The 23,642-nt window shown below is 39.1% G+C and overlaps 1 protein-coding gene across 1 annotated transcript in view; it reads left to right on the top strand.

The window, feature by feature from the left end:
* Positions 1 to 23,642, top strand: part of LOC135466265 (lysosomal-trafficking regulator-like) — a 50,957-nt gene that overhangs the window by 11,211 nt on the left and 16,104 nt on the right. The window contains exons 9-37 of the mRNA XM_064743675.1: positions 199 to 265; positions 1,247 to 1,356; positions 2,790 to 2,916; positions 4,614 to 4,787; positions 5,223 to 5,283; positions 5,617 to 5,752; positions 6,067 to 6,235; positions 6,709 to 6,902; positions 7,349 to 7,615; positions 7,810 to 8,019; positions 8,130 to 8,411; positions 9,191 to 9,389; positions 10,063 to 10,176; positions 10,594 to 11,034; positions 11,406 to 11,548; positions 12,085 to 12,254; positions 13,345 to 13,474; positions 14,036 to 14,136; positions 15,440 to 15,514; positions 15,936 to 16,021; positions 16,449 to 16,595; positions 18,662 to 19,192; positions 19,943 to 20,076; positions 20,333 to 20,401; positions 20,534 to 20,665; positions 20,867 to 21,052; positions 21,744 to 21,820; positions 22,148 to 22,336; positions 23,356 to 23,501. Coding sequence (XP_064599745.1) covers positions 199 to 265; positions 1,247 to 1,356; positions 2,790 to 2,916; positions 4,614 to 4,787; positions 5,223 to 5,283; positions 5,617 to 5,752; positions 6,067 to 6,235; positions 6,709 to 6,902; positions 7,349 to 7,615; positions 7,810 to 8,019; positions 8,130 to 8,411; positions 9,191 to 9,389; positions 10,063 to 10,176; positions 10,594 to 11,034; positions 11,406 to 11,548; positions 12,085 to 12,254; positions 13,345 to 13,474; positions 14,036 to 14,136; positions 15,440 to 15,514; positions 15,936 to 16,021; positions 16,449 to 16,595; positions 18,662 to 19,192; positions 19,943 to 20,076; positions 20,333 to 20,401; positions 20,534 to 20,665; positions 20,867 to 21,052; positions 21,744 to 21,820; positions 22,148 to 22,336; positions 23,356 to 23,501 — 4,867 coding nt within the window. The remainder of the gene's footprint in view (positions 1 to 198; positions 266 to 1,246; positions 1,357 to 2,789; positions 2,917 to 4,613; positions 4,788 to 5,222; positions 5,284 to 5,616; positions 5,753 to 6,066; positions 6,236 to 6,708; positions 6,903 to 7,348; positions 7,616 to 7,809; positions 8,020 to 8,129; positions 8,412 to 9,190; positions 9,390 to 10,062; positions 10,177 to 10,593; positions 11,035 to 11,405; positions 11,549 to 12,084; positions 12,255 to 13,344; positions 13,475 to 14,035; positions 14,137 to 15,439; positions 15,515 to 15,935; positions 16,022 to 16,448; positions 16,596 to 18,661; positions 19,193 to 19,942; positions 20,077 to 20,332; positions 20,402 to 20,533; positions 20,666 to 20,866; positions 21,053 to 21,743; positions 21,821 to 22,147; positions 22,337 to 23,355; positions 23,502 to 23,642) is intronic.

Genomic DNA, 23,642 nt, shown 5'->3' with positions numbered 1-23,642 from the left:
GTGAAGATACAAAGATCATAGATGAAAATTAAAATGTGGTTTAGCTGAACATCCTAAGCCTTTTGAAGTGTAGCAACATCCCGTCCTGTGTAGGGGATGTATTTTACTGATCTGTTTTTGTATCTGTTGGAAAGTATACATATATACATGTACTTTGTTTCATCTGTGTTTTGATCTTCTAATATATCACTCCCACAGGGTTGTCTGGAAGCTCTGCTCTGTGGTTTTAAAGAGGTCTTCATTAGTCAGACCCCAGAAGATAAAGGTATGCTTCTACAACTTAAAATCAAGCTACATGTAGGTCAGTGTCTCTTTGTATTTAGCAGAGCTTGAGGGATTTGTGTTGTATGTCATTTCATCTTTCCTTGATTTCCTTGATGTGCAAACAATAACTGATGGCCTTCAGATGTGGAACGTCTACCAGCAACCTTTACATGTTCGTGGTTTAATTTACATGTAGCAGTGTTTCCTCCCTCCACAATGCTTGCCATCATCATAGATGTGTAATTGTCTTGAGACACCATGAGACACCAATCAAATAATAAATAAACAAATAGAACTTAGAATGTGGTATGACATATATTTGTATGCGAGAGTGGCTGGAATTTTTTTTTGTGGGACCTACATAAAACAAAATGCCCATCATGTATGGCCATGTTTGTTTTCTGGAGGTTTAATATTGACCAGAGAATACTTGTTAATGCTATGACTGATTACCTTCAGACTTGGTGGTATAATATCAATGATATATCAGGCTAGTATATGTCATTATAGAGAAGACAGCTGCTGCAGTCATCAACTGCTTATTATCACCAGGTTCCTGCGTACAGTGAAAACAGTGGCATCCACAAAATTCCTGTCCAAGACTGAACTTGCATACACCTCAATAATATATCCTAGCATTTGAAAGATAAGCATCCTAACCACTTAACCAAGGTTCAACCAAAAAAAAAAAAAACCAAAAGAACAGTACAGTATTAAAGCTGGTTTTCAGTAGGTGGGTGACAAAAATGGGGGTGACACTTATCGTCTGTTATTGGCACAACGTTTCTAAGCCTGATATTTTTGAAAACCCAGCCATAACTCTTGTAGAAGGCAGACCAATGTTGCCTCTGTGGTAAAATGTTGGACCAAGGTTACTTGGCCTAAGTCACTCTGGTCTGATATTATAAATCTTTAACATGTTAAACAAACACACATGCATGTACATGTATATTTGTATGATGTTCATATCTTGTTGTCTCAGAGAAGCAGGGCCTGCTACTGGAACTGGTTCAGCTGCTGTCACAGAATGAGATCACCTCTAGAGAACTCCAGCATTTCCTACAGCTCTTCCACACACCCACCGCTCCTGTGGTATGTCCAGGATTTTTCTGACAATTAGAGATTTATGTATTTATTGATTGATTTGTGCTCTGTATTCAGGAACATAGTTAGGTCATTTACATGTATATGGTTGGAGGCATTTGGGCTCAGAGGAAACCACCATTTTTAGACAGACACCTGACAGACCACATCATGTATTAATTAAAGAGACATACATGTATTGCCAACATCGAAAAATGTGTTCTTTATTTTTATTAATTTTATCTGGGGTTTTCCATCTTCTCACTCAAGTCACTATATTTAGAAACATGGCCAGAGACTGACGTTTTTGTCTGGGCTACCTCCCCTTTTTGTCTAGACAAATGTCAGACAAGGTATTGTATTGTAATTATACGGCCTACCATGTATTTTCAGTTCTGCTGTACAGATCATTCACATTTACGAATACTTTATAATACATTATCGATAGAAAGGGAGATCATGTTTGGTTTACCTGACTTACATGTATAATGCACTTTCTTTGTTTTCTTATTTTTTTTTTTTGTTTACATTTGTGATCCATTAGTGAACGGTGCATTGTGGGAATCTTTGCGCTGCTTCATTTGCATGTTATATCTTGTTGGGCAGACATTTTAGACCAGTGACGGATTTCCCCTAGTAATTCTCTTAACTGACATTTTTTGGAAAAGCCCAGGAGGTTTAGTAAGGAGTAAAATGCAGCTCATTTTTGTATTTAGCTGAACCTACTAAAAAAATATGTATTTCTTTTGGCGATATGTCCCTTAAAGCTTTACCTGAGCTAATGAGAGCTGAAATCTAAGAAGCTTCTGCATTGGCCTGCACTGTGATTGTCTACAGTACAGCTCAGCCAGTAACCTCTGTCTGAGATTCTGGTGAACACTGAAGGGTTCAGAAACTGAAAGAAAACATGTACATGTATCTGCCTTGTATCTTGATGCCAGCTCACAGTTGTGTTAGGTATAGCACAGTAAGTAAATTTAAAAAATAAATAAATAATAAGAAAAAAAAATAAAGCAAATAACCATTTTGGTATTGAGATCTGCTTTCTTGTACACATTGTTGTTTCTGACTGATCTTGTCCAGTTTCATAAAGTTTACTTAGAGTTATGATGCCCTTAGCTAAGTGCTCTTTAGTTGCTGTGAGTTCAAGTCCAGCTCATGGTGGCTTCCTCTCCGGTCGTAAGTGGGAAGGTCTTCCAGCAACCTGTTTCCCCCGGGCTCTGCCCGGTTTCCTCCCACCATAATGCTGGCCGACGTCGTATATTTTTGGGTACGGCGTAAAACACCAATCAAGTCAAGTAAGTGCACTTTATGTCTCTACAACATATGTTGTCGTGGTAGTTAAGGGCTTGCTTAGCTAAATGAGCTTCAGGACACCAGCCTGAGGTTCTGTGTTCTAACAGCATTTCATGCACTACAGTGTTCTGTGTGCTTTATTTCAGTCTGCATTGCTCTCTACACTGATGACTGTGGTGGAGACATTCTCTATCAGCCCACACTACTTCCTCTCCTTCCCTGTACCGTTTTTGCCTGATCCCCCAGGTCAGATCAGAGGAGCACAGAAAACAGGTGAGTGCCGTCAGTCCGTGAGTATATAAGTTTATTTTTTCTAAACACTGTAAATTCTAGGCTAACCATTGGTTGAGAGCAGTCACATGTAGTGCGGTAAATGTTCATAGCACATTGCAATGGCATGTCCCTGCCAAACGGAGCTGTCAAGCCATTCGCAACTTGCAATAATTTCCAGATGTAGACAAAAAATAAAGTGTCCGTAAGTGGAAAATATTATCAAAAGTAAGTAAAATATGTAAAGTAAGTAGAAAAGTGGTAGAATTTTAAAGTTCAGGTAAATGCAACAGTTTTGAAGAAATTTATCGGTACAGGTTTCATGGTAGGCCTACCTCTGCCTACCACTGGACAGATTACTGTTTTATTTCTGACCATGCAGTAACATTGGTGATAGGACTTTACCTGGGTCATCCTCAGCAGAACCCTGACCAGTCTAGGACTCCCACAGAAAGCTCCCTATCAGCCTCACATATCCAGCAGCAAAACTCACAACTTACATGTAGACCTACCGTACAACTTTGCATAAATTCACTGCAAGTGGACAAAAGGACCTCTTTTGTGACTTTCAACGGCTACTGAGACAACCAAATCTGTTGCTGATTTTCTCCAGATGTAACATCGTTAAGTTGAATATCCATTGCCACAAAATTATGAGTAAAATAGAACACTATCATTTTACATTTATATTTTGCAAAAGTTGAACTGTCCCGACATCAGTCTTTTGGCAAACCTATATTTGACGTCACATTGTGACCTGAATTCCTGCAGTCCATATCCCAATTCTATTTTCTGATTGTTTTGACTTTACAGGTCAGACTCGACACAGATTGACTAGGGCTGGATAAATTCTTTGATGGGTTATGTAGTAGTCTACTGGGTTACTTGTGAATGCTAAGCGCTTACAGAGAATTTTAGTTAGCAGTATATTTGTAGGCCTAAATCAGTTGACATTTTGAACATTGTGAAATGTCTCAAATACCTTTTTGTTTGGTGGTAATGTCACTATTCTGTGTTTTTTATAGTCAGATTTCTGTGAAATATGACCATACATTATACGCTAATTGCAAAAATGTAAACCATTTTTTACTGAAATCGAGGTCTCCAGTGTTACATTTTAGCGCCGCATTGCAGACACTATGTATGTTATCCTATCCCTGCTTTTTGATTCTGAATTTTGTACTGTTTCTTTGTGAATGCCACACTTCCCGCTTTGCTGTTGTATGGTGTTTTGGCCAGGAAACAGGATAAAATTTTGTATCAAGCTGGCAGGGACGAGGTAACTTGTAATATGAATGGTAAAAGATTTATGTGAGAATGGCAAAGGCTGTTTTCTGTGGGTAATTATGGCCATTTGAAGTATTATAGTGCTGATGTTGCATTCAAAGTGATGGCTCTTTTATATGTGAATAGTGTTCAGCATGGGGAGATTGTCATACTGAATTAACAAAAAATTCAGTAAAAGATAAGATAATTTATTCAATGTCTTTTGAACGACAAGATATAAAGTACTAGAGCTCACAAGTAGCTGTTATCATTGACACATCTAACAAGATGAATACCTGAATAATAATATATAGAACAGTTTTGATTTAGCATATGAACTTTACAATTAAAAATGTACAAAATATAATATAAATTGTTTATATTAAACAGATGGTCCTTTTTTTTTTGAGAAGATTTTCTTGCTATTATTTTAGTTGCTGCAGGAAATGTCTGGGACTTATGTGCACTTCATCAACCCATTAGCGACACCTTGCCCTGGCACACATACCAAGTGTCCTTCACCTTGACACTTTGGATTGCCCTGGGAGATGAGGTCACCAAGGCCACACGAGGGTCAGCGTCCAGCGGCCTGTATTCTGCACAGAGTGGTAAGTTTACATTTCTTATGCGTAGCGTTCTTTGTCAGACTTTTACCAATGTGGAATGTAGTATGGAATGCCCCCTTATGCTCCATCTGGCAAATTTGTTAAGTTCCCATATTTAATGATGCAAAATAGTTTGCTATTTTGAATTATAGGTTGTGTTATGAGATCTCCATCAATGAGTGGATAAACAGTGCCATCTGCCGCTATTCTGTTGGTCTTTTAATGCTGTTAACAAGACTTTTGCACTTTTTCAAGACATTCTGTTTTGTGGTTGTTAGAACGTTTTTGGAAGCTACTGACTTACACGGCTAGTTAATAAAGAAAAAGACTTCGCTGATGCAACAAAATAAGCGACCTCTGTTCTTGCAAGTGGTTTATTTTGATTCCAACATTGGATCAAGTGGTATGGTATATTTCTCTTATTTGCGTTCCCTTCAGATCAAACTGGAAGCCGCCAAAAGCGAGGGAAGACTGACCTCCTGAGTAACATGCCAGGAGAGTGTTGTCACGTGGTCTCCGTGGAACGGCTGAGAAACTGATGGAAGTCTGGGTTAATCTGACAAGTGGCTCAGTTATTCTCAGGTTAGTCCCATCTGTTGTGATGGTTTGAGTATCTCTAATGATGATATCAACTGCACACATTGATGTTTTTTGCTGTTGTTGTGGTTGTCTTATGACTGATGTGCACATGAAACAATAAATGTTTACATGATAGGTTTGAATAACATTGCTTTCATGACAGTGCCAGTATGTGCAAATAATCAGATTTTATTTTGGCTACACGGTGATCGTAAATAACTACTTACTGATTCTGTTGCGTGATTTCTGGCAGATTGACAAGTGATATGTTGGATGGAGAACATATCTTGACAGAATTTGATTGGTCAGGAGTTTTGGTGCAGAACAAGTGGCACCATTTGCTGGTGATGTACTCAGAGAAGCTGGATGGAAGCACACTGGTGGGAAAGGTAACACAAACATTGTCTGCTTGAAAAATACCAATTTTTCTTTGCTTTATTATTATTCCTGCTCATTGTTGCGAATTCAGCATCATATAAACACCAGTGTGTGTGTTTTTTATACTTTAATTCTTTATGCTGTTTAGTTTTGAAGAACTTTGAGAGTCGTAAAGTTTAATTGGAACGCTGTTTGTGAAGCTGGGTGTACTTTCTGTCAAAAACTAAGTTTTGTGGATAATATGGATAGGTTGACAAATTATGGAGTAAAAATTCTGAAATATAATTCTAGAATCATTGAAAGCTTTAATGTTCTGTATTTTCAGGCCACCCTCGTTATTGATGGCTCTGATATGAGAGAATTTCCGTTAGATCATCCGGCCCTTAAGGTCTCAGCAATGACACCTAGCATTCTCATTGGGCATTGTACTGAGACAGACAGTACTGATTGGACAAGGGGGAAAATGAGTATTGGCAATGTTATGCTCTTCAAAGGTAAGACCTATAATACGTTGAGCTCAGAAAAAACAAATTTTCAGATTTCCCAAGGTGGACCGACATCTGGGTAACACTATGCCGAGGAAGGCTGGACTAATCACTATTAAAAGAGGAGTGATTCTGACAAGATGTCCTCAATGACTCCTCATAATGTGGACAAAATTTTTGACAGAATAAAGGATACATTACAAGGTACTATGAAACAAATAGTATGGTGTGAAGAAATGTGAAAAAAAATAAGGCAAAAAAAAATTTTTTTAAATATTTTATATTTCTTAATAACTTCTCTGCTATGGCCTTATGAAAACTGTAGTTTTAAGGCATTTTGACTTTTTGAACCTTAAAAACCTAGCCTTTCTTGTATTTTTTACTGCAGAATACAGTTTAATTGTATGCTTGTATGGTCATCAGTTTTGTTGTAGATATAGAAAGTTTGTTCACAATACAACCACTTGCTACTTCTCTTACAGGGTCGAATTTTTCCTGTGATACCTGCTTCCACCTGTATACCCTAGGACCTGATAACACTAGTATCAGTAAATGTGACTGTTCAGGTGGCAAGGCCAACTACAGTAGTCACCTGTGTAAAAAAATAGTCCTCAACTCTTCTGTGAGCCATGATGTTCTAGTCGGCCTGAGGACAGTGATGTTGAGTGATGTACAGGTGAGTTCAGTTGTAAAGTCACATGAAAAATTCCAAGTCAATCTTAAAAAGCAAAACTTCATTTGTAACTTGGAAATTATCTCTCACTTAAACCCAAAAAAAGTTGTGCAGGAATGAAAAAGTTAATTTCAAAATGTGGATTAAGTAATTAAAAGTTTATATTTGTTATATATATATATATATATATATATATATATATTTCAAGAAATAGAGAAAGATTCCCTGGTGGGGAGAATTTACATTGGAAAAAATTAATGAAACACCGTCTCAACTTTCTACATTCTGTTATATTCCAACTGCAGTTTCAAACATATTCTTTGAAAATAACATGAAATTTGAAACTGCAGTTGGATATAACAGAATGTAGAAAGTTGAGAAGTTGTTTTATTATTTTTTCCTATATATATATGTATATAAAGATATATATGTATACCTATGTGTTACAGGAATCTCTGATCCTTATGTACTCTCCCAAGACCTGCCAACTTTTCTCTATGTACCCACCGACAAAACAACTAGATCTATCTGCTGCCACAGGAAACATTGCAGGACCGACCCCATCAGCTGTCAATGAAAATAGGCTGCTCCAACAACGCCCAACTGTTACACCTGCCTTTATCACAGGTCAGCTGAAGCCAAAGGTCAGACAGAGACTGGAACAATCCATTCAGCATGCAGGAGGAATAGGGGTGTTCCTCTTTTTGGTGGCAAAGGTACAGTTTCAGTGATATTTGTATTTAGTGTCTCTTTTTCCTTGATGCTGCATGTAGTAAAAAGAGTAATTTTACATGAGGATAAGGTTTAAAGGTATATATTCATTTTGCTTCATTTTGCAGTGTGGTAATATTTTCATATCTGTGCAGTTGAATCATTTCCCTCATCTACATTACACATTTTCATTGGGCAGATTTTTGAGCATCCTGTCAGTGAGTCAGGGGAGGTAACTGAAGGCCTGGCGTTGACCGAGCAGCTGCATGCCCTGGTGACTCGTCTTCTGTTGACATTGTTACAACATATGCCCAGCTTGTCTGTGCAGTGTGATGAGATGTCAGGTTATGCTATGCTGGCCAAATGTCTAACCAGTTCACGGTGCCATGTGGGCAGTTACACCCTCAAGGTACAGTATATATGTGTATATTTGGATTGGTTGAACTTCAACTTAGTTTTGCTACATACCAGATATGGATGGATCTCAAAATATTAATAAAATCTATGATATTATTTTAGGTATTATTTGACTCCTGTACAACAGAGTCCATTTTGAGATATGATCGTGTCGGTGGCCGCTACGTACTGAGGAGGAACACCGAAGCATTAGTGAGGAATGTCAAGGTTGTGGCTGAACTTCTTTTGGCCTGGAGAATCTGGGTAGGATTGTCTCCCCTGCTCATGGAGACCCTCTTTGCGGGCCTAGAGCTGCTAGTGCGAGATGACCATCCCCATCAGGAGTTCAATGTCAAACAGTTCCAGTCGGCCAGCATCACTCACAAGATATTCCTCATCTATCAGGTTTGTCAGGTTTTTATGTCTCTGATGTCAGTGATATAAACTGAAGATTTGTTAGCCAAATCCCAGACATAATTACACAATAAATCACAAGTATAGATGTGATATAGCCAAAAAATCCTACCACATTGGTGATTACTCTGGTAAAGGAGAATTAAACGAGCACGAAGGGAAGTCAGCACCATGTGTCACAACACTGTATACTGGAATGGACAGGAATGAGATGTGTCCGTTACTTAGACTCCTGTAGTAATCATTAACAGTCCAGTACATGTTGTTTTGACATTATAGAACGTCCTTTCATTTGAGGTGAATTTAGTAACAGTTTTATCACATACATATACTGTATGTCTGTTAATGTTTGATAAGGATAGAGATCAGATTTGTTCTTGCATGAGCAAGTATGCTACCTCATGTTTTATAGGAGACAGTGTGATTGAATGGCTTAGACAGGTAACACATGGTGGTTATGGCCACCTCTGGTCAGACCAAAAAGATCTGGAACCAATTCCTCACAACCATTTCTGACTTAAGTCAAAATTTGAAATATGATTTTAGAGCTTATTTTTTGGGCTGTAGAAATTAACATTTTTACCACCTCATCAGTGTTACATTAAGGCAGATGTGTCAAAATCTTAACTTCCAGGGGCAAAAAGTAACCATTGTGTTGAGATTTTAAAGTTGACTTAATTCAGAAGTAGTTGTATGGAATCGGACAGTGGAGTAATTTTCAAAAAGAGAGCTTGAAGTAAGTTATGATTCTCCACCCATGCTCTTTCCAGGAAAGGTTACAAGAAGGTTTACCTGCCCTTCCCCCTGCCGTCAGCCAATCAGTTGTCAGTATCACCAGGAGCATGATGGGACAGCCGCCGGATTCGCACATGATCATCTCAGTGTTTGACTTTCTGCTAATTATGCATCCAGCTGTCAACACATACGTGCACAATCAGAAGGAGGAATACTTCTTCAATCTCTGGTGGAGTGAGTCGAGTACTATTTGGTCGCTTTGGTCAGATGAGTGTAAATGCTTATCAGCTTGTTATTGCAGCTTTGGACTTATTGCTCTAATATTGCTGTTGTACTTACGTGGGAAAGTTGAAAATCCTTCTTAACCCTGAGTACTAGTGTCTAAAATGAGGGGATCAGAGTTCACATCCAGATGTTACCCACAGAGTAAATCCTCACTTTACAAAAAGAACAAAACCAGTAAATACACATGTGTAATTTTCAGTGATTCACGTACATGCCCTGCAAAATCTGCCACAGTTTCTAAGTTTCTAAAATGCAAATTATTAATGTACTTCAAACATTTTATCTGTCACTTGACAAGGCCTGTTGTATAAAAAAAATCATCCCAGATGCCAAACTCGGACAAGAGCAGATTACACAGCTTGTGATCAAGAAGCAAGAGCGTCCAGTATTTCATTTGCCCAAGCTGGTTTTTGTTTAGCTTCATACTGGAGTATTAAGATGTTGAAAATGGGATTCAAATCTCAATTTTACTTTATACTAGAGATTTATATTGTTTAAGTTTATGGAACAAGATATAATATATTTATATTTATATTTCATTCCTCCATACTGAAAGACCATGGTAAAATGTGTACGATTGTTATATAAATACGTGTACTTACGCACACACGTATGATTGCAGATGCTCCAGCTGTCCCTGAGAAACAAATGGCTGAGATCCACGCTAACAGAAGAGTATCCCGGACTATATCCAGCAGAGATGTTATTGATACTGAACAGAGTGATCCAGGAACAGGTCTGTGCCTAAATATGTTCTACTTGTTGGCCAGATCGTGGAGTCCCAGTCAGAGACCTAGGGCTGATTCCATTACGTTATTTCTGACTACAGCCTTAACTTGAAATATGATCTTAAAGATTATTTTGGGGCTTTAGAAATCAATATTTTGTTACCCTCATCAATGTTATATAAGACAAATGTGTCCGAATTTCAACTTTTACAACACAAAAAACTAAGAATAATGTTGTTGTCAGACTATAAACACTCATGAAGATATTTGGTTTAACATAGTATTGTAAACTAGGCCAAGGTATAACACAAGTATGAAGAATTTAAAAAAAAAACAGGTCCTCAAATCCTTAAAAAAGTGTTTTCTACTGTGTACATGGTTTGTCTTTCTCAAACTTTCACAAATAGCAATTGTTTTGTTTGCAGTCATCTTGAGGAAGTCCATGAGCATGACTTCAGCCCCTTTGGCCATTCAGCGATCTCAGGGAGGCTCCCTACAGAGGACTGAGACTCTCAGCAGTGAGGGGAGCAGCTCTGAGGATGAAGTCTCTGGGAGGAAGAGATCCTCCTCCTATCCTCCCATCACCGTGGCAACTGAGGAGGCCTCTGAGGAGAGAGACTCACTGACGTCAGAATGTCTACCGATACAGTTTACAGCCAGACCGGAACACATCCCACAGAATGATGGGGGCCCCTCTTCTACAGCCTCATCGCCTGTCATAATAGATGATTATCTGACAACAGAGGCACAAGAGGGGATCCCTGAAGATGTGACCAGAGGGCCCCCTGACCCTTATCCTTTCACCTATCCAAATATGAGTAGTCAGAACGATACACGAGAGGCTGGGGTGGAAATGCTGTGTGAAGGTATATGTACCGATAGTTTGGTTCTTAGTTTGTTAATATTATTATTATTAATATTCTTGGTGACCTACCAGAAATGATGTAAATCTTATAGAGCACTTTGTGTACGTGCATTGAACATTAGTTGAAAAATTAGTTCAAATTTTTCGGTATGTGCATTGCGTGCTTATTTTGGCACTTTATATGTACTTTATCATCTATATCATCTGATGTGGCCTTGTTTTTAGTACACTTAACAGGTGCATAATAATCAGTTTCCAGGGTAAGTTGTGAATCCAGCTCCAGTTAATCTGTTAGAGACTGTGCTGTTTTCAGATTAGTAATGACCTAGTATAGGAGCTGTTAGAATTAATATTATGGATTACTTTGTGCAGGCCTGTTACGCTTGCTGTGTGAAGTGGTGGACAGTTTGCCTGATAACATGGTGTTGGCTACGCTGACTAAAATAGTCCGTCCTGAGGTGTTCATCGTGCTGGCTCAGAATCAGTCAGAGACCATCAGGGTGGCCGTTGTCAAGGTGAGGTCTTAAATTATTATGCCTTTGTCAGGAAATTGTCATCTTTATGGTAGTTGCTATCATATTTGTGTTTTTGTCATATTTGTGTTTTTATTTTTACTAATGTATTTCCTTTGTTGAACCACAATGATTTGTCTGGTAAAATCAGATGGAGGATAATGTACTGTAATTTGCAGTCACACAAGAGATAGATTTATATGTTAGACTTGAAAAATGCATCTACTATGCCTTTGAAGTTGTGAAAGGAATGTTTCCTTCTGTTTAAATAAAGTTAATGAGTTTATATATTCAGAGGCTGCCCTGAAGACAAGCCAGTGGCTGCATTCTATGTTGATATTTGCAGCTGTTGAGTGTTCAGACATACATAACTGAAGGCATTCTATGTTGATTTGTGCAGCTGTTGAGTGTGTAGATATGGCTGAAGGAATTCCATGTTGATTTTTGCAGTTGTTGAATGTGTAGATATGACTGAAGGCATTCTATTTTAATATATGCAGCTGTTGTGTTCTGAAGGCATTCTATGTTGATATTTGCAGCTGCTGAGTGTTTACTTGCTGAAAGCTCAGCCCAGCCAGCAGGAGGCATTCATCAAGAAAGAGGGCTTTAAGTTAGTCTGTAACCAGCTCAGACAGTACCCAGCCAGCCCACAGATCATAGAATTGGCCACTGCCATGGTGTGTGGACAAACCGTCGCTATAAGCCTGGGGTAAGTGTGTCAGTTTGTTAGCCAATCACATACCACCGTATACCAAATATGCATGTGTATGTATATCTAAAACATGTCATAACCAGTGAAACTCTCTTGTAACCACTTAGTTTGTGGCATAAAAAATTATGGGAAATCTTTTAACAAGCCAATGTTGTCAGTTGCATAGACATGTTCCTTGTTCCAAAGTGTAATGGTTTGGTTTGTGTTGTCAGGATGGACAATGCCCCCTGTTGCACAGAATAATGTTGTGGTTTGTGTTTTCAGGATGGACAATGCCCCTGTTGCACAGTGTAATGTTGTGGTTTATGTTGTCAGGATGGACATGCCCTGTGTTGCACAGTGTAATGTTTTGGTTTGTGTTGTCAGGATGGACATGCCCTCTGTTGCACAGTGTAATGTTTTGGTTTGTGTTATCAGGATGGACATGCCCTCTGTTGCACAGTGTAATGTTTTGGTTTGTGTTGTCAGGATGGACATGCCCTCTGTTGCACAGTGTAATGTTGTGGTTTGTGTTGTCAGGATGGACAATGCCCTCTGTTACACAGTGTAATGTTGTGGTTTGTGTTGTCAGGATGGACATGCCCTGTGTTGCACAGTGTAATGTTTTGGTTTGTGTTGTCAGGATGGACATGCCCTGTGTTGCACAGTGTAATGTTTTGGTTTGTGTTGTCAGGATGGACATGCCCTCTGTTGCACAGTGTAATGTTTTGGTTTGTGTTGTCAGGATGGACAATGCCCCCTGTTACACAGTGTAATGTTGTGATTTGTGTTGTCAGGATGGACATGCCCTGTGTTGCACAGTGTAATGTTGTGGTTTGTGTTGTCAGAATGGACATGCCCTCTGTTGCACAGTGTAATGTTGTGGTTTGTGTTGCCAGGATGGACATGCCCTGTGTTGCACAGTGTAATGTTGTGGTTTGTGTTGTCAGGATGGACATATCCACTGTTGCACAGTGTAATGCTGTGTTTTGTGTTGTCAGGATGGACATAACCTCTGGTACTTTGTGTAAAAGTTGTGGGTTGTGTTGGCAGGATGGACATGTCCCCTGTTGCACAGTATATTTAATGTTTTGGTTTGTGTTGACAGGATGGACATGTCCCCTGTAAGCAGCATGTCCCCCACCCAGAGGGGGGCGCTGACTGTACTGCTGGCTCTAGTAGACAGGACTGTCACCAACACCTCTCTCTGTCACAACACACTCTACATCCTCTCACAGGTAAGTTCTTGTATGTTAACCCTGTTCGTCACCGTGATGAGATTTGTCTGTATTTCATAGCATGTATAAAACAATGTCTTACTCATTATACGACATGTATGTATAAGATTTATCCACATTTCCATTCCACCATAAACATAGGTGTTAGTTTTATTGTCAGTATTTTTCGTGAATGATTTTTCATGTCTAATTAATTCTCCACTCTACCTCAGTTTCGTCTACCCATTGACCTCACTTTCGTCATAGAAGTTGAATATTCTTGAACTCAGCATAAAACACTCTATGCTGGTTGACACTTGTTTTTCAAGCCCTAGAAGATGTGAACACAATCCTGGTTCTGGGTATGGAAGCTGTTGATTTTCTCGCTCTCACTGTCCGTGACACCTCCTGTAGTCATTTGATCAGTGTAATGCTTATCAAGGTACATGTCTTCTAGCAATATGATGTGGATGTTTGTATGGTCTATACACATGTAGTTCTCCAGTATAGCTTTAAACAATAATCATATAAAAATAAATAGACCAAAGCACGAAGACTTATCAAATGAAATCAACTTTTCAGATATTCGAGTCATCTCCATTTGCTGCTGCAGCTTTGTTGGACTTTGGACTTGTGGAAACACTGTGTAATCTACTGGCAGCTGTGCACACATCACATACTGGGTAAGTTACCACTTGATCTGCTGGCTACTGTACACACATCACATACTGGGTAAGTTACCACATGATCTGCTGGCTACTGTGCAACACATAACATGCTGGGTAAGTTATCACATGGTCTGCTGGCTACTGTGGAACACATAACATGCTAGGTAAGTTACCACATGGTCTGCTGGCTACTGTGCACACATCACATACTGGGTAAGTTACCACATGATCTGCTGGCTATTGTGCACACATCACATGCTGGGTAAGTTACCATGTGATCTGCTGGCTATTGTGCACACATCACATGCTGGGTAAGTTACCACATGATCTGCTGGCTTTTGTGCACACATAACATGCTGGGTAAGTTACCACATGATCTGCTGGCTACTGTGCACACATCACATGCTGGGTAAGTTACCACATGATTTGTTGGCCACTGTGCACACATCACATGCTGGGTAAGTTATCACATGATCTACTGGCTACTGTGCACACATCACATGCTGGGTAAGTTACCACACGATCTGCTGGCTATTGTGCACACATCACATGCTGGGCAAGTTACCACATGATCTGCTGGTTACTGTGCACACATCACATGCTGGGTAAGTTACCACATGATCTGCTGGCTACTGTGCACACATCACATGCTGGGTAAGTTACCACATGATCTGCTGGCTACTGTGTACACATCTCATGCAGGGTAAACTAAAACCCAGAAGTAAAGTCTGTAGTGGTAACACATGATGTTGTTATTGTCTGAAACAGATATATTTTCCCCAAGGTGGCCTTTATAATGTCTTGTAAGCAGAATTGTTTTGGCATTGGATTATTTGCCTACCATTAAGTATGTGTGAATAATCTAAACATACAATATTAAACTGAGGAATGAGACTGTGTGTTTGAATCCAGCTCTTGTTTTGACTACAGCTATAAGTCAAGAGGTTTTCGGGTCTATGGTCTTACTAGTTTCCTTCACCAATAAACCTGATCATTATCATAAAAGTGAAATATTCTGGGGCATGGCATGTAACCCCAGTAAAAAAGATAAACAAACAAAGAGATCAGACAAATCTTAATAAGGGACCTGAAGAGGGAAAGTAGATCTCAAATGTTCTGATTCAAGTCTTGCAGGGAAAAGTCGTTGGATTCTTAAGCCTTTACATAGGTTCTGTCAATAAAATTTGACAGGTGTTGTCGAGTAAGTCAATACTCATAGAGATATGCATATCAACCATGAAGTAAACAAGTGTATGTATTGATGTGTTTTGTGCTGCTTTATCACACATTGAGTACATGTAATCTCCTCTCCCTTCAGAAGTGGTGAAGACCGTCAGTTGTTGGTGGACAGTATCCACAGCCTGACCATCATGACAGCCCTTAGGGAATTCAGGTGAGTCTGCATGGGGTCAGGTCTCAGTACAGTCCCTTTCTTGTATCCACAGCCTACATGCACTAAGCCCATTTCTTATTTCTTAATAACTCTTCTGTTTTATGGGTGTTCAGAAATGATGTCGTCAATGAACATACTTAAGACACCAGCATAGCACCCCAATTTTGTCTCTGCCTCCTACAAAGTCAGTTTTCTTGACAACTATTTGCCGCCTACTTTATTACCACCCCAGTAATTTTTGGATAGATGGTTGGGGCCTTAGGATAACAGTAGTTCAAAGCTATTTTTACACCCCATGAAGTAAGCTAGGAAGCTGTCTGGTATTTATGTATGTTAGGCCACTCTCTAAAAGTGACTGTAAAAGTTAAGTCCATTACTTGTCAGCTTTAGTGTTATAAGACTGTTCTGTGAATAATTTCAGCACGAGTGGCATTGCCCATTATCAGCAGTTTGAGGACCTGATGACCATACTGAAAACACTGGAGGAGAGAGAGAAAACTGTGTATGGTAAGGAGTTCTAGTGCACACATACATCAACATGCACTGGTCTTGGAAGGGTTTGAAGGACAGATGATGGACATCTATAGGCAAACTTTCTAGCCTACATGTATAAAATATCTACGTTCTGTCCACTAAATCCTCCACACTCTTTTATAAATTTTATCTAGTCGCAGAAGCTGTATTTTCTGTGTATGGTGATGAAAATGAAATCTTTATTTAAGAGGGTAATCAGATAAGCCTGCAGAGTAATTTGAATTGGATAAAATCCTTTAAAATCCATCTTGGATCATGTGATACATATAAATCCTGTGATATGTGTTTTTCAACCGTTTTGTTAATGAGATTTTTGAGATTGGAAGACACACAGGTGAGGCCAGCTGTATTGAGGTAGTATAGCGGTAAAATACTGTAGACCAGCAATCTGTATTTCCAGGGAAGGATTCCAAGGAAGTCAGCGATGTTCAGGTTTTACAGTGGAAGGTATTGAAGAGAGTATTGGAGTTTACAGAGAGATCAGCTGAAGGAAAAGATGACACTGTCAGCCATTTTCACAGTGTGGAGACCTCACAGGGCTTCAACAGTATGTGTATACATTTACCTGTACTGGAATTTTAGAGCATTTTTTAGCAGTGAGCTAAAGATATATAATTTCCAAAACAACACAATATGGTAGCCAAAGTTTTCATGGTGGTGTTGAAGTTGGAGAAGGAAAAGCTTCTTCTACCAACATGGTAACAAAGTTCATTAGTGTTTTGTTGGATTAATTTTAGTTAAAAAAATGGACTTCCTTATAACACAGGTGTTGGTTGATTATTGGTGACGTCATTTGTTTACCTGTCTTTCTAACTTGTTTTACACTGATCTCAAACTCTGTGTACACATTTCTGAGCTGAACATGTAATACCATTAGACTTTATGTGAATCATATGTTTTGCTCTTAATTTATTCTTGTTTATTTTACTACCTTATCTCATGCTGCATGCAGTTCTACTGTGCCAATTTTTTTATCCCCTAAACGTGGTATATTGCCTGTTGCTCAGCATGTGCTGTATATTCGTGTGTGGATAGATTGACATTAAGTAAGAATATCAACACCTCCCCAGCACGTCATAGTAACCTGAAATGTTGTAATGTAGTGAGGTGGATGGCTAAAACTTGTTACATCTCATTCCATCAGTATGTAGTGTTACAGTAACATCATTATGACAACAAAGTGACATCTTGTAGCAATATGACATTGCCTCTTTAGTTAACTAGCGCTACTTGCCTATCTTTAACATGGCAGTATTCATGTGTATACAGAACTACTACCATTTGCAATATTTAACATCGTCACTCTGTTGTTGTAATGTGGTATCTTCAAACCTGCATATTGACAGTAGCTTATCTGAATGCTCGCTCTAACCTTTGCTGTGGCCTTTCAGTAATGAGCAATGCACATCATCACTGTTTCACAAATCTTGTCCATTGTACTTTGTAACTGGAGGCATGTTAATGTTGTATTGAAGCATGTGGATTAATGGTTTGTAACTTTGCATGTCACACGTAAGCTATGATTCGGGTAGTATGCATATGGGTTAAACAGTGTGAAACTGGGGGTATTACAGATATAATATAATTAGAGAAATACAGCATAGAGAGCAAAACCAAATCTTGAGGCGCGATGACAGTGTGATAACTGCCCTATGCTCTCACATGGAACTGGTGAAATATGGCCTCATGTCAATTTACCTTAGTCAGGGTTTTGCTCTAACTGTTCATATAAATGCATAAGTAGTAGCAATTTACACACACCCCTAGCACCATGGCTTAAGCAGAATTAGGTAAAAAAAATGCGTTAATGTTAATTGCAATTTATTTGGCGCCCGTGGTCTAGAATTTAAAGAATTTATAGTATTTTTTTTTCTTTTTAACATTAGCTAACCATTCAATTAATTAAACAAATGACCTGAAGTTAGTATATTTTTGTATAAACTTTCAAAGAAACAAAAGAATAAGATACTTTTGCCATGATTTAGAAAGGTATACTATTACACATACTATATCTTAATTATTTGCTCATAGCTACTCACGGTTGAAGTTGATGAACAGTCTGAAATTTGGTGTTTTTATCTGTTGATTTGTGGTAATGTGGTTCCATGGTTAGGGTAGGTTGTCACGTTATTTGGCCTGGCTAAACCACCGTTACACACTGCCATCAGATAAACTCTCATCATGTCTAGAAAGAAAGAGAGCTCAAATCATTACAAAGACCACTGAAAACTGGTTTGAGAAAGAACAACATAATTGTAGATTTTTTAAAACTGAATTCAGGAAACCTTAAATTCCAGAATAGCTCCTTTGATACACTTATGAAGTTCACTATGCAGCATTGTGTCCAAACTTTCTTATAACTAGAATGTCCATATGACATCAATGTGCTTTACACAAACAGCACACCCCAACCTAGTTTTCATGGATTTGACTTTAATGCAGCAAAGAAAATGTTTCTGAAAAAAATAGGTGATCTTTTTCAGCTACAGTTTTAGCGGTGATTCTGTAGATTATTATGTTTTTGATTAGTTTTTAATATAATCTTCTGTGTTTGTTTCGTCCTAAGATATAGTGATATATAAGCACTGCTTTCCCTCGACTTATTTACCACAGGCCTTAAGTCCTTACTGATGCCTTCCTTCTTAACCTCGCCAAGTAACCATGGTAACAAAACCTACAGTGGCGATGTCAACTCCCGACCCTATCCAGCCAAAACTTCTGCCAGCCACACTCAGCCTCCGCCCCCAGTTAGTGCAAAGACTGCCCCCTTTCTCACTCCCACAACTGCAGAAGAAGGCTTTGTGCGAAGAAAGTTGTCTGCAGTTCTAGATTTCATCATGGAAGGCTCTGATTCGGTGTTTCTTGGCAACTTGTCAGGGTTTGAAGAGGGAGGGTTGCATGGCATGACAGCCTATCCTGCTCATGGGGGAGGTGCTTCCACTGATCATTACTCCAGGGCTATGTCCCTCGATAGAAAACTCTCCAAAGCCTTCGCTCCGATCTCAGATTCTGGCCCTACCACATCATGGAGTATGCAGATGTTCTCCCCAAAGAAGAAGCTGTTTGTTTCTGTCAGCCAATCAGAGCTCTTGGACCGCATGAAGAAAACCATCACCATGACAATGGATCTTGTCATCTTTGCAGGTAGATATCCTAACGCTATTATGTGTTAGTGTAAGAATAAGATATTTATCATATAACAGTTGTCTTTATACATTATTAACAGCTTTATTAAGCTTATGCAAAAAAATTCACTGGTTGCATATGAGACTTTAATAAGGTGGATAGGAATTCCAGGATTACCAGATCCTCATCGTGCGAAGTCCAATGACAGTGGGTCTTCTCTAGATCCAGGAAGCTGTCATAACCTACACTGTACATGAACCAACAGGCCTCTTCTGTTAAATAGATTGAACAATCTTCATGAGCTGAAGTTTCCAAATTCAGGCCTTCAGAAATGTAATCTTGGGTATTGTGGATAGTGCTTGGTAATGCTCAAAAAGTTTGTAAAAGAATCTCTGTTCATTATAAGCTTATGCGTAAATTGGTATGCTTGCGACAGTCAAACTATAACAGTCTAGCCTGGTCAGAAACGTCTGCCGACCCTCAGGAACGTAAGGGCAACATAGTATTAATAATCAATTCACTTGTTTCAGAGAAATTTTGGTTCACGAAATTGGAATCAGTTGACCTAGTTTCTTGTACACAGTGAGGTCTTTCAACCAGTCGTTATGGTTGAAAGACTCCATTATTTAAGTGTCTGAGACAACAATTTAACTGAGCACAATTTCATCAGCCAAAATTTTTTATCATGGTGGCTTAAATAAAGTCTGACTGTACAAGTGCATAGATTCACATCCTTATGCTATATGGTTTTTCCTGGTGTATTTTCAGATCATGTGGAGACCAAGAAAGTAGAGTTAGAGAAGAGAATCCCTCTGCTCTTTGACCGTGGAAAAGAAACCCCCTTAGAGGAATTTGAGAAGTTTATGTTTGGTTTCTTGTTCAGATCCCTGATCACTACACTGGTAAGTTTTGTCATTGAATCCTAAGATAAAGTTTTTAAGGAGAATTAAATTATGAACTTAGTTATGTATTAATCAGATTTATTTATACGCATGTGTAGAAGGCTTTTAAGTTATTTTCTTTAAAAATGAACAGAAACCAATCATCTAGTCTGGGTTCAGAAATTATAAGCATCCCCACCTTTTGTAAATGATTTAGGTTCAAACGGCAAAACTTTTCTTGTGTCAAAAAGTGTCATTTATTGTATTGGTGTTGCAGGAGAAGACATTCTTTGGAAGAAAGAAAAATGTAATAATGTGGAATGCCAAAGATTTGATCAAGTCCCAGGTATGTATTGAGCCATCAGACGTCTCATGCTCATCGTTATACGTATCATCAGGTACACCCTCATGAATGATACATCCTGTGTTATAATGAATCTGAATGCCATCTCACTGTTCTCCATTCTACCTTTTACAGTTTGGTCGCCTACTGATCATCATGCTGTCCCCCAAAGTGACCTTTGAACAGAGACGATTTGCCCTGTCGTCATTGGCTGCTGATCAACATTTCAGAGAAGTTCTTCGTCTTGTCATAGCCAATCAACAACAGGTTCGTACCAATATGTTATGTAATCAGTATTGTTGGCTTCTACACTTATACATGTCTTGTCAATTTTTCAGGAATCATTTCTTAGACCTATGTGTGTAGGGCCAAGTAGTGTTCTTATGATGAGTATTTTTCTTTGATTGTTTGCCTTTATGATACAGGTGAATACACAGAGCTTTCTGACAAGCGTGTGTTGTGTTACAGGGCACAAAGATGGGCGTGTATCTGCATGATCTGTTGACTAAATGGCGAGAGTGTCTGACATCATTTGAGGTGGAGGAGGGGTGTAAAGTGGTCACCAGTCTGAGACAGGCAGGGTTTATTGTGCCTACCACAGACCCCACGGCCAGCCGATCTATGTCCCAGGAGGTCAGGGCAGGCATGGAGCAGGTAGGGAGACCTTCACTCAACACACCCATAGGATGTATTTATTTATTTGATTGTTGTTGAACAACGTATTCAAGAATTTTTCTCTTATACAGGGATGGTCAGGGCTTCCAATCTTCGGCAACTTGCTGACAAATTTTCTCACCTGTTATGCACAGATGTGCACACCATAATTGGTGAAAACAAGTGGTCTTCAACATTAGTGTACCCAAACAGTCATGCAAGCATCATTGACCACTATAAGCATGTCCCAACAAACACTGAGTGTTGGAGAATATAAATTTCCTCAAATGAAAGTACATAACCATGGCTGGTCAAAATCAATAAATTGTCTGTTTTTTGGGCTTCTGTCTCATCCTGCCTTGATGTTAAGAAAATGTAGGTAGTGTTTATTTAAATAATGAGTTCAATTCAAAGTTGAGTCTCCGTGGCTCAGTTGGTTAGCGCAGCATAATGACCCAGGAGCCTCTCACCAATGCGGTCGCTGTGAGTTTGTCCAGCTTATGCTGGCTTCCTCTCTGGCCGTAAGTGGGAAGGTCTGCAGCAACCTGCGGATGGTTGTGGGTTTCCCCCAGGCTCTGCCTGGTTTTCTCCCACCATAACGCTGGCCGCTGTCGTTTAAATGGAATATTCTTGAGTACGGCGTAAAACACCAATCAAATAAATAAATAATTCAAAGTTTTCTTGTTTTCAGGATGCAAAAAACTGGGACCAAGAAACAGAAAGAGCTAAGGAGAACTGGATTAAAAAACGTGGAGTAGCTTTAAACAGGTAAAAGACATAATACTCCAACAAGACATATCTGTCTGTCGAGACCTTCCAGTTCTATTTCTTCTGTCGTATAAAGGTAAAAAAAATTAATAAGCATCTTTGCTATTGATTATTCTGATATCTGCCTTGAAGGAGTGGAGCAATGATAATTTTGAATCTTGTGTGAAGTACATGAATTAGAGTGGGGCTAAGTATAAATTCAAGGAAGGGTCAATGGGCATGTCTATGGAAAATGGCTGGGTTCCCCAAGACACACACCTTTCCTCCCAAGCATACCTCCCTCCGGTTCCTCAGTGCCCTGAATAAATTAGTATGATTGTTTTTCAGAATCTTGACAAAATATGAAAGTATTTCAAACAGAATATCTGCCAATGCATCAGAAGTTACCCAGCTGGTCACTCAGCTTCAGAATGCTGAAAGAAAGAAGTTCTTTGACCACATCAAACAGTCGATGAGTTACAGGATACATGTGAAGAAGTGCTGGCAAGATCTGGTACAGCAGCTCACTCATGAAAGGTAAGGAAGCAATATTATATGGGTTGATCGAGCTTTGTTATATAACCATGGTGAAAAGGCATATAACCACGGTGAAAAGGCATATAACCACGGTGAAAAGGCATATAACCAGGGTGAAAAGGCATATAACCACGGTGAAAAGGCATATAACCACGGTGAAAAGGCATATAACCACGGTGAAAAGGCATATAACCACGGTGAAAAGGCATATGACCACGGTGAAAAGGCATATGACCACGGTGAAAAGGCATATAACCACGGTGAAAAGGCATATGACCACGGTGAAAAGGCATATGACCACAGTGAAAAGGCATATAACCACGGTGAAAAGGCGTATAACCATGGTGAAAAGGCATATAACCACGGTGAAAAGGCATATAACCACGGTGAAAAGGCGTATAACCACGGTGAAAAGGCATATAACCACGGTGAAAAGGCATATGACCACAGTGAAAAGGCATATAACCACGGTGAAAAGGCGTATAACCATAGTGAAAAGGCATATAACCACGGTGAAAAGGCATATAACCATGGTGAAAAGGCACAGAGTACAGTACTAGCTAATACTTTTATTTGAGCAACAAAAAGGAAGCCTGTAGCCAGCAAATGATTTCCCTGGGGTGTGCCAGTGGAATGATATTGTGGGACAAGAATGAATGTTCAGGTGTGCCTTTAGTGCTCTTTAACCTTAGTAAATTTTTATGTTTTCTGCATATAATTCTGCATCAAAGTGCTTCAGAATAGGGTCAAGAAATTATTTTAGCATTTGTTGAGACAGTTGCATTATCTATGTTCACAAACTGAATCAAAGTTGAGAAGATCATAGAATTGGGAAATAATGAATGGGAAATGGTGTGGCAAATCACCTGAAAGGTTTTTGTAGCTTGGACACTATAATGCTGCCAGCAGTAATAATGCGACCAAAATAATTATTAAAGTGAAGTTAAATCTATAGAACAGAAGACAAGAAGCTTCTAAATAGTTTATTCTCATACATATGTATTCATGTGATTTGTCAGGGCTGTGTGGCACTGTCCAGAGTCATCTCCCCAGTCTTGGCAACTGGATCCCACTGAAGGTCCATGTAGAGTCAGACGAAGGCTGCAGAGGTGTCACCTAGGGCTGGAGAAACGCTTCCTCAAGAAAGAGGCACAATACAAGCTAGGTCTGTAGGATATACATGTATCAGTTCCACAGAAAACAAATGTTCACAGTCAAGATTTACATATATTGTGCTGATATTGTTCTAAATGTTCGACCATGAAAATAGGTTTTAAATTTGAATTAGCGGAGAAAGTTGTTTGAT

The sequence above is a fragment of the Liolophura sinensis genome, chromosome 6 (assembly GCF_032854445.1).
Source record: "Liolophura sinensis isolate JHLJ2023 chromosome 6, CUHK_Ljap_v2, whole genome shotgun sequence".
In the NCBI taxonomy this organism is placed as follows: domain Eukaryota; kingdom Metazoa; phylum Mollusca; class Polyplacophora; order Chitonida; family Chitonidae; genus Liolophura; species Liolophura sinensis.
The sequence above is the reverse complement of the archived record's forward strand: the minus strand, read 5'-3'. Positions and strand labels throughout refer to the sequence as shown.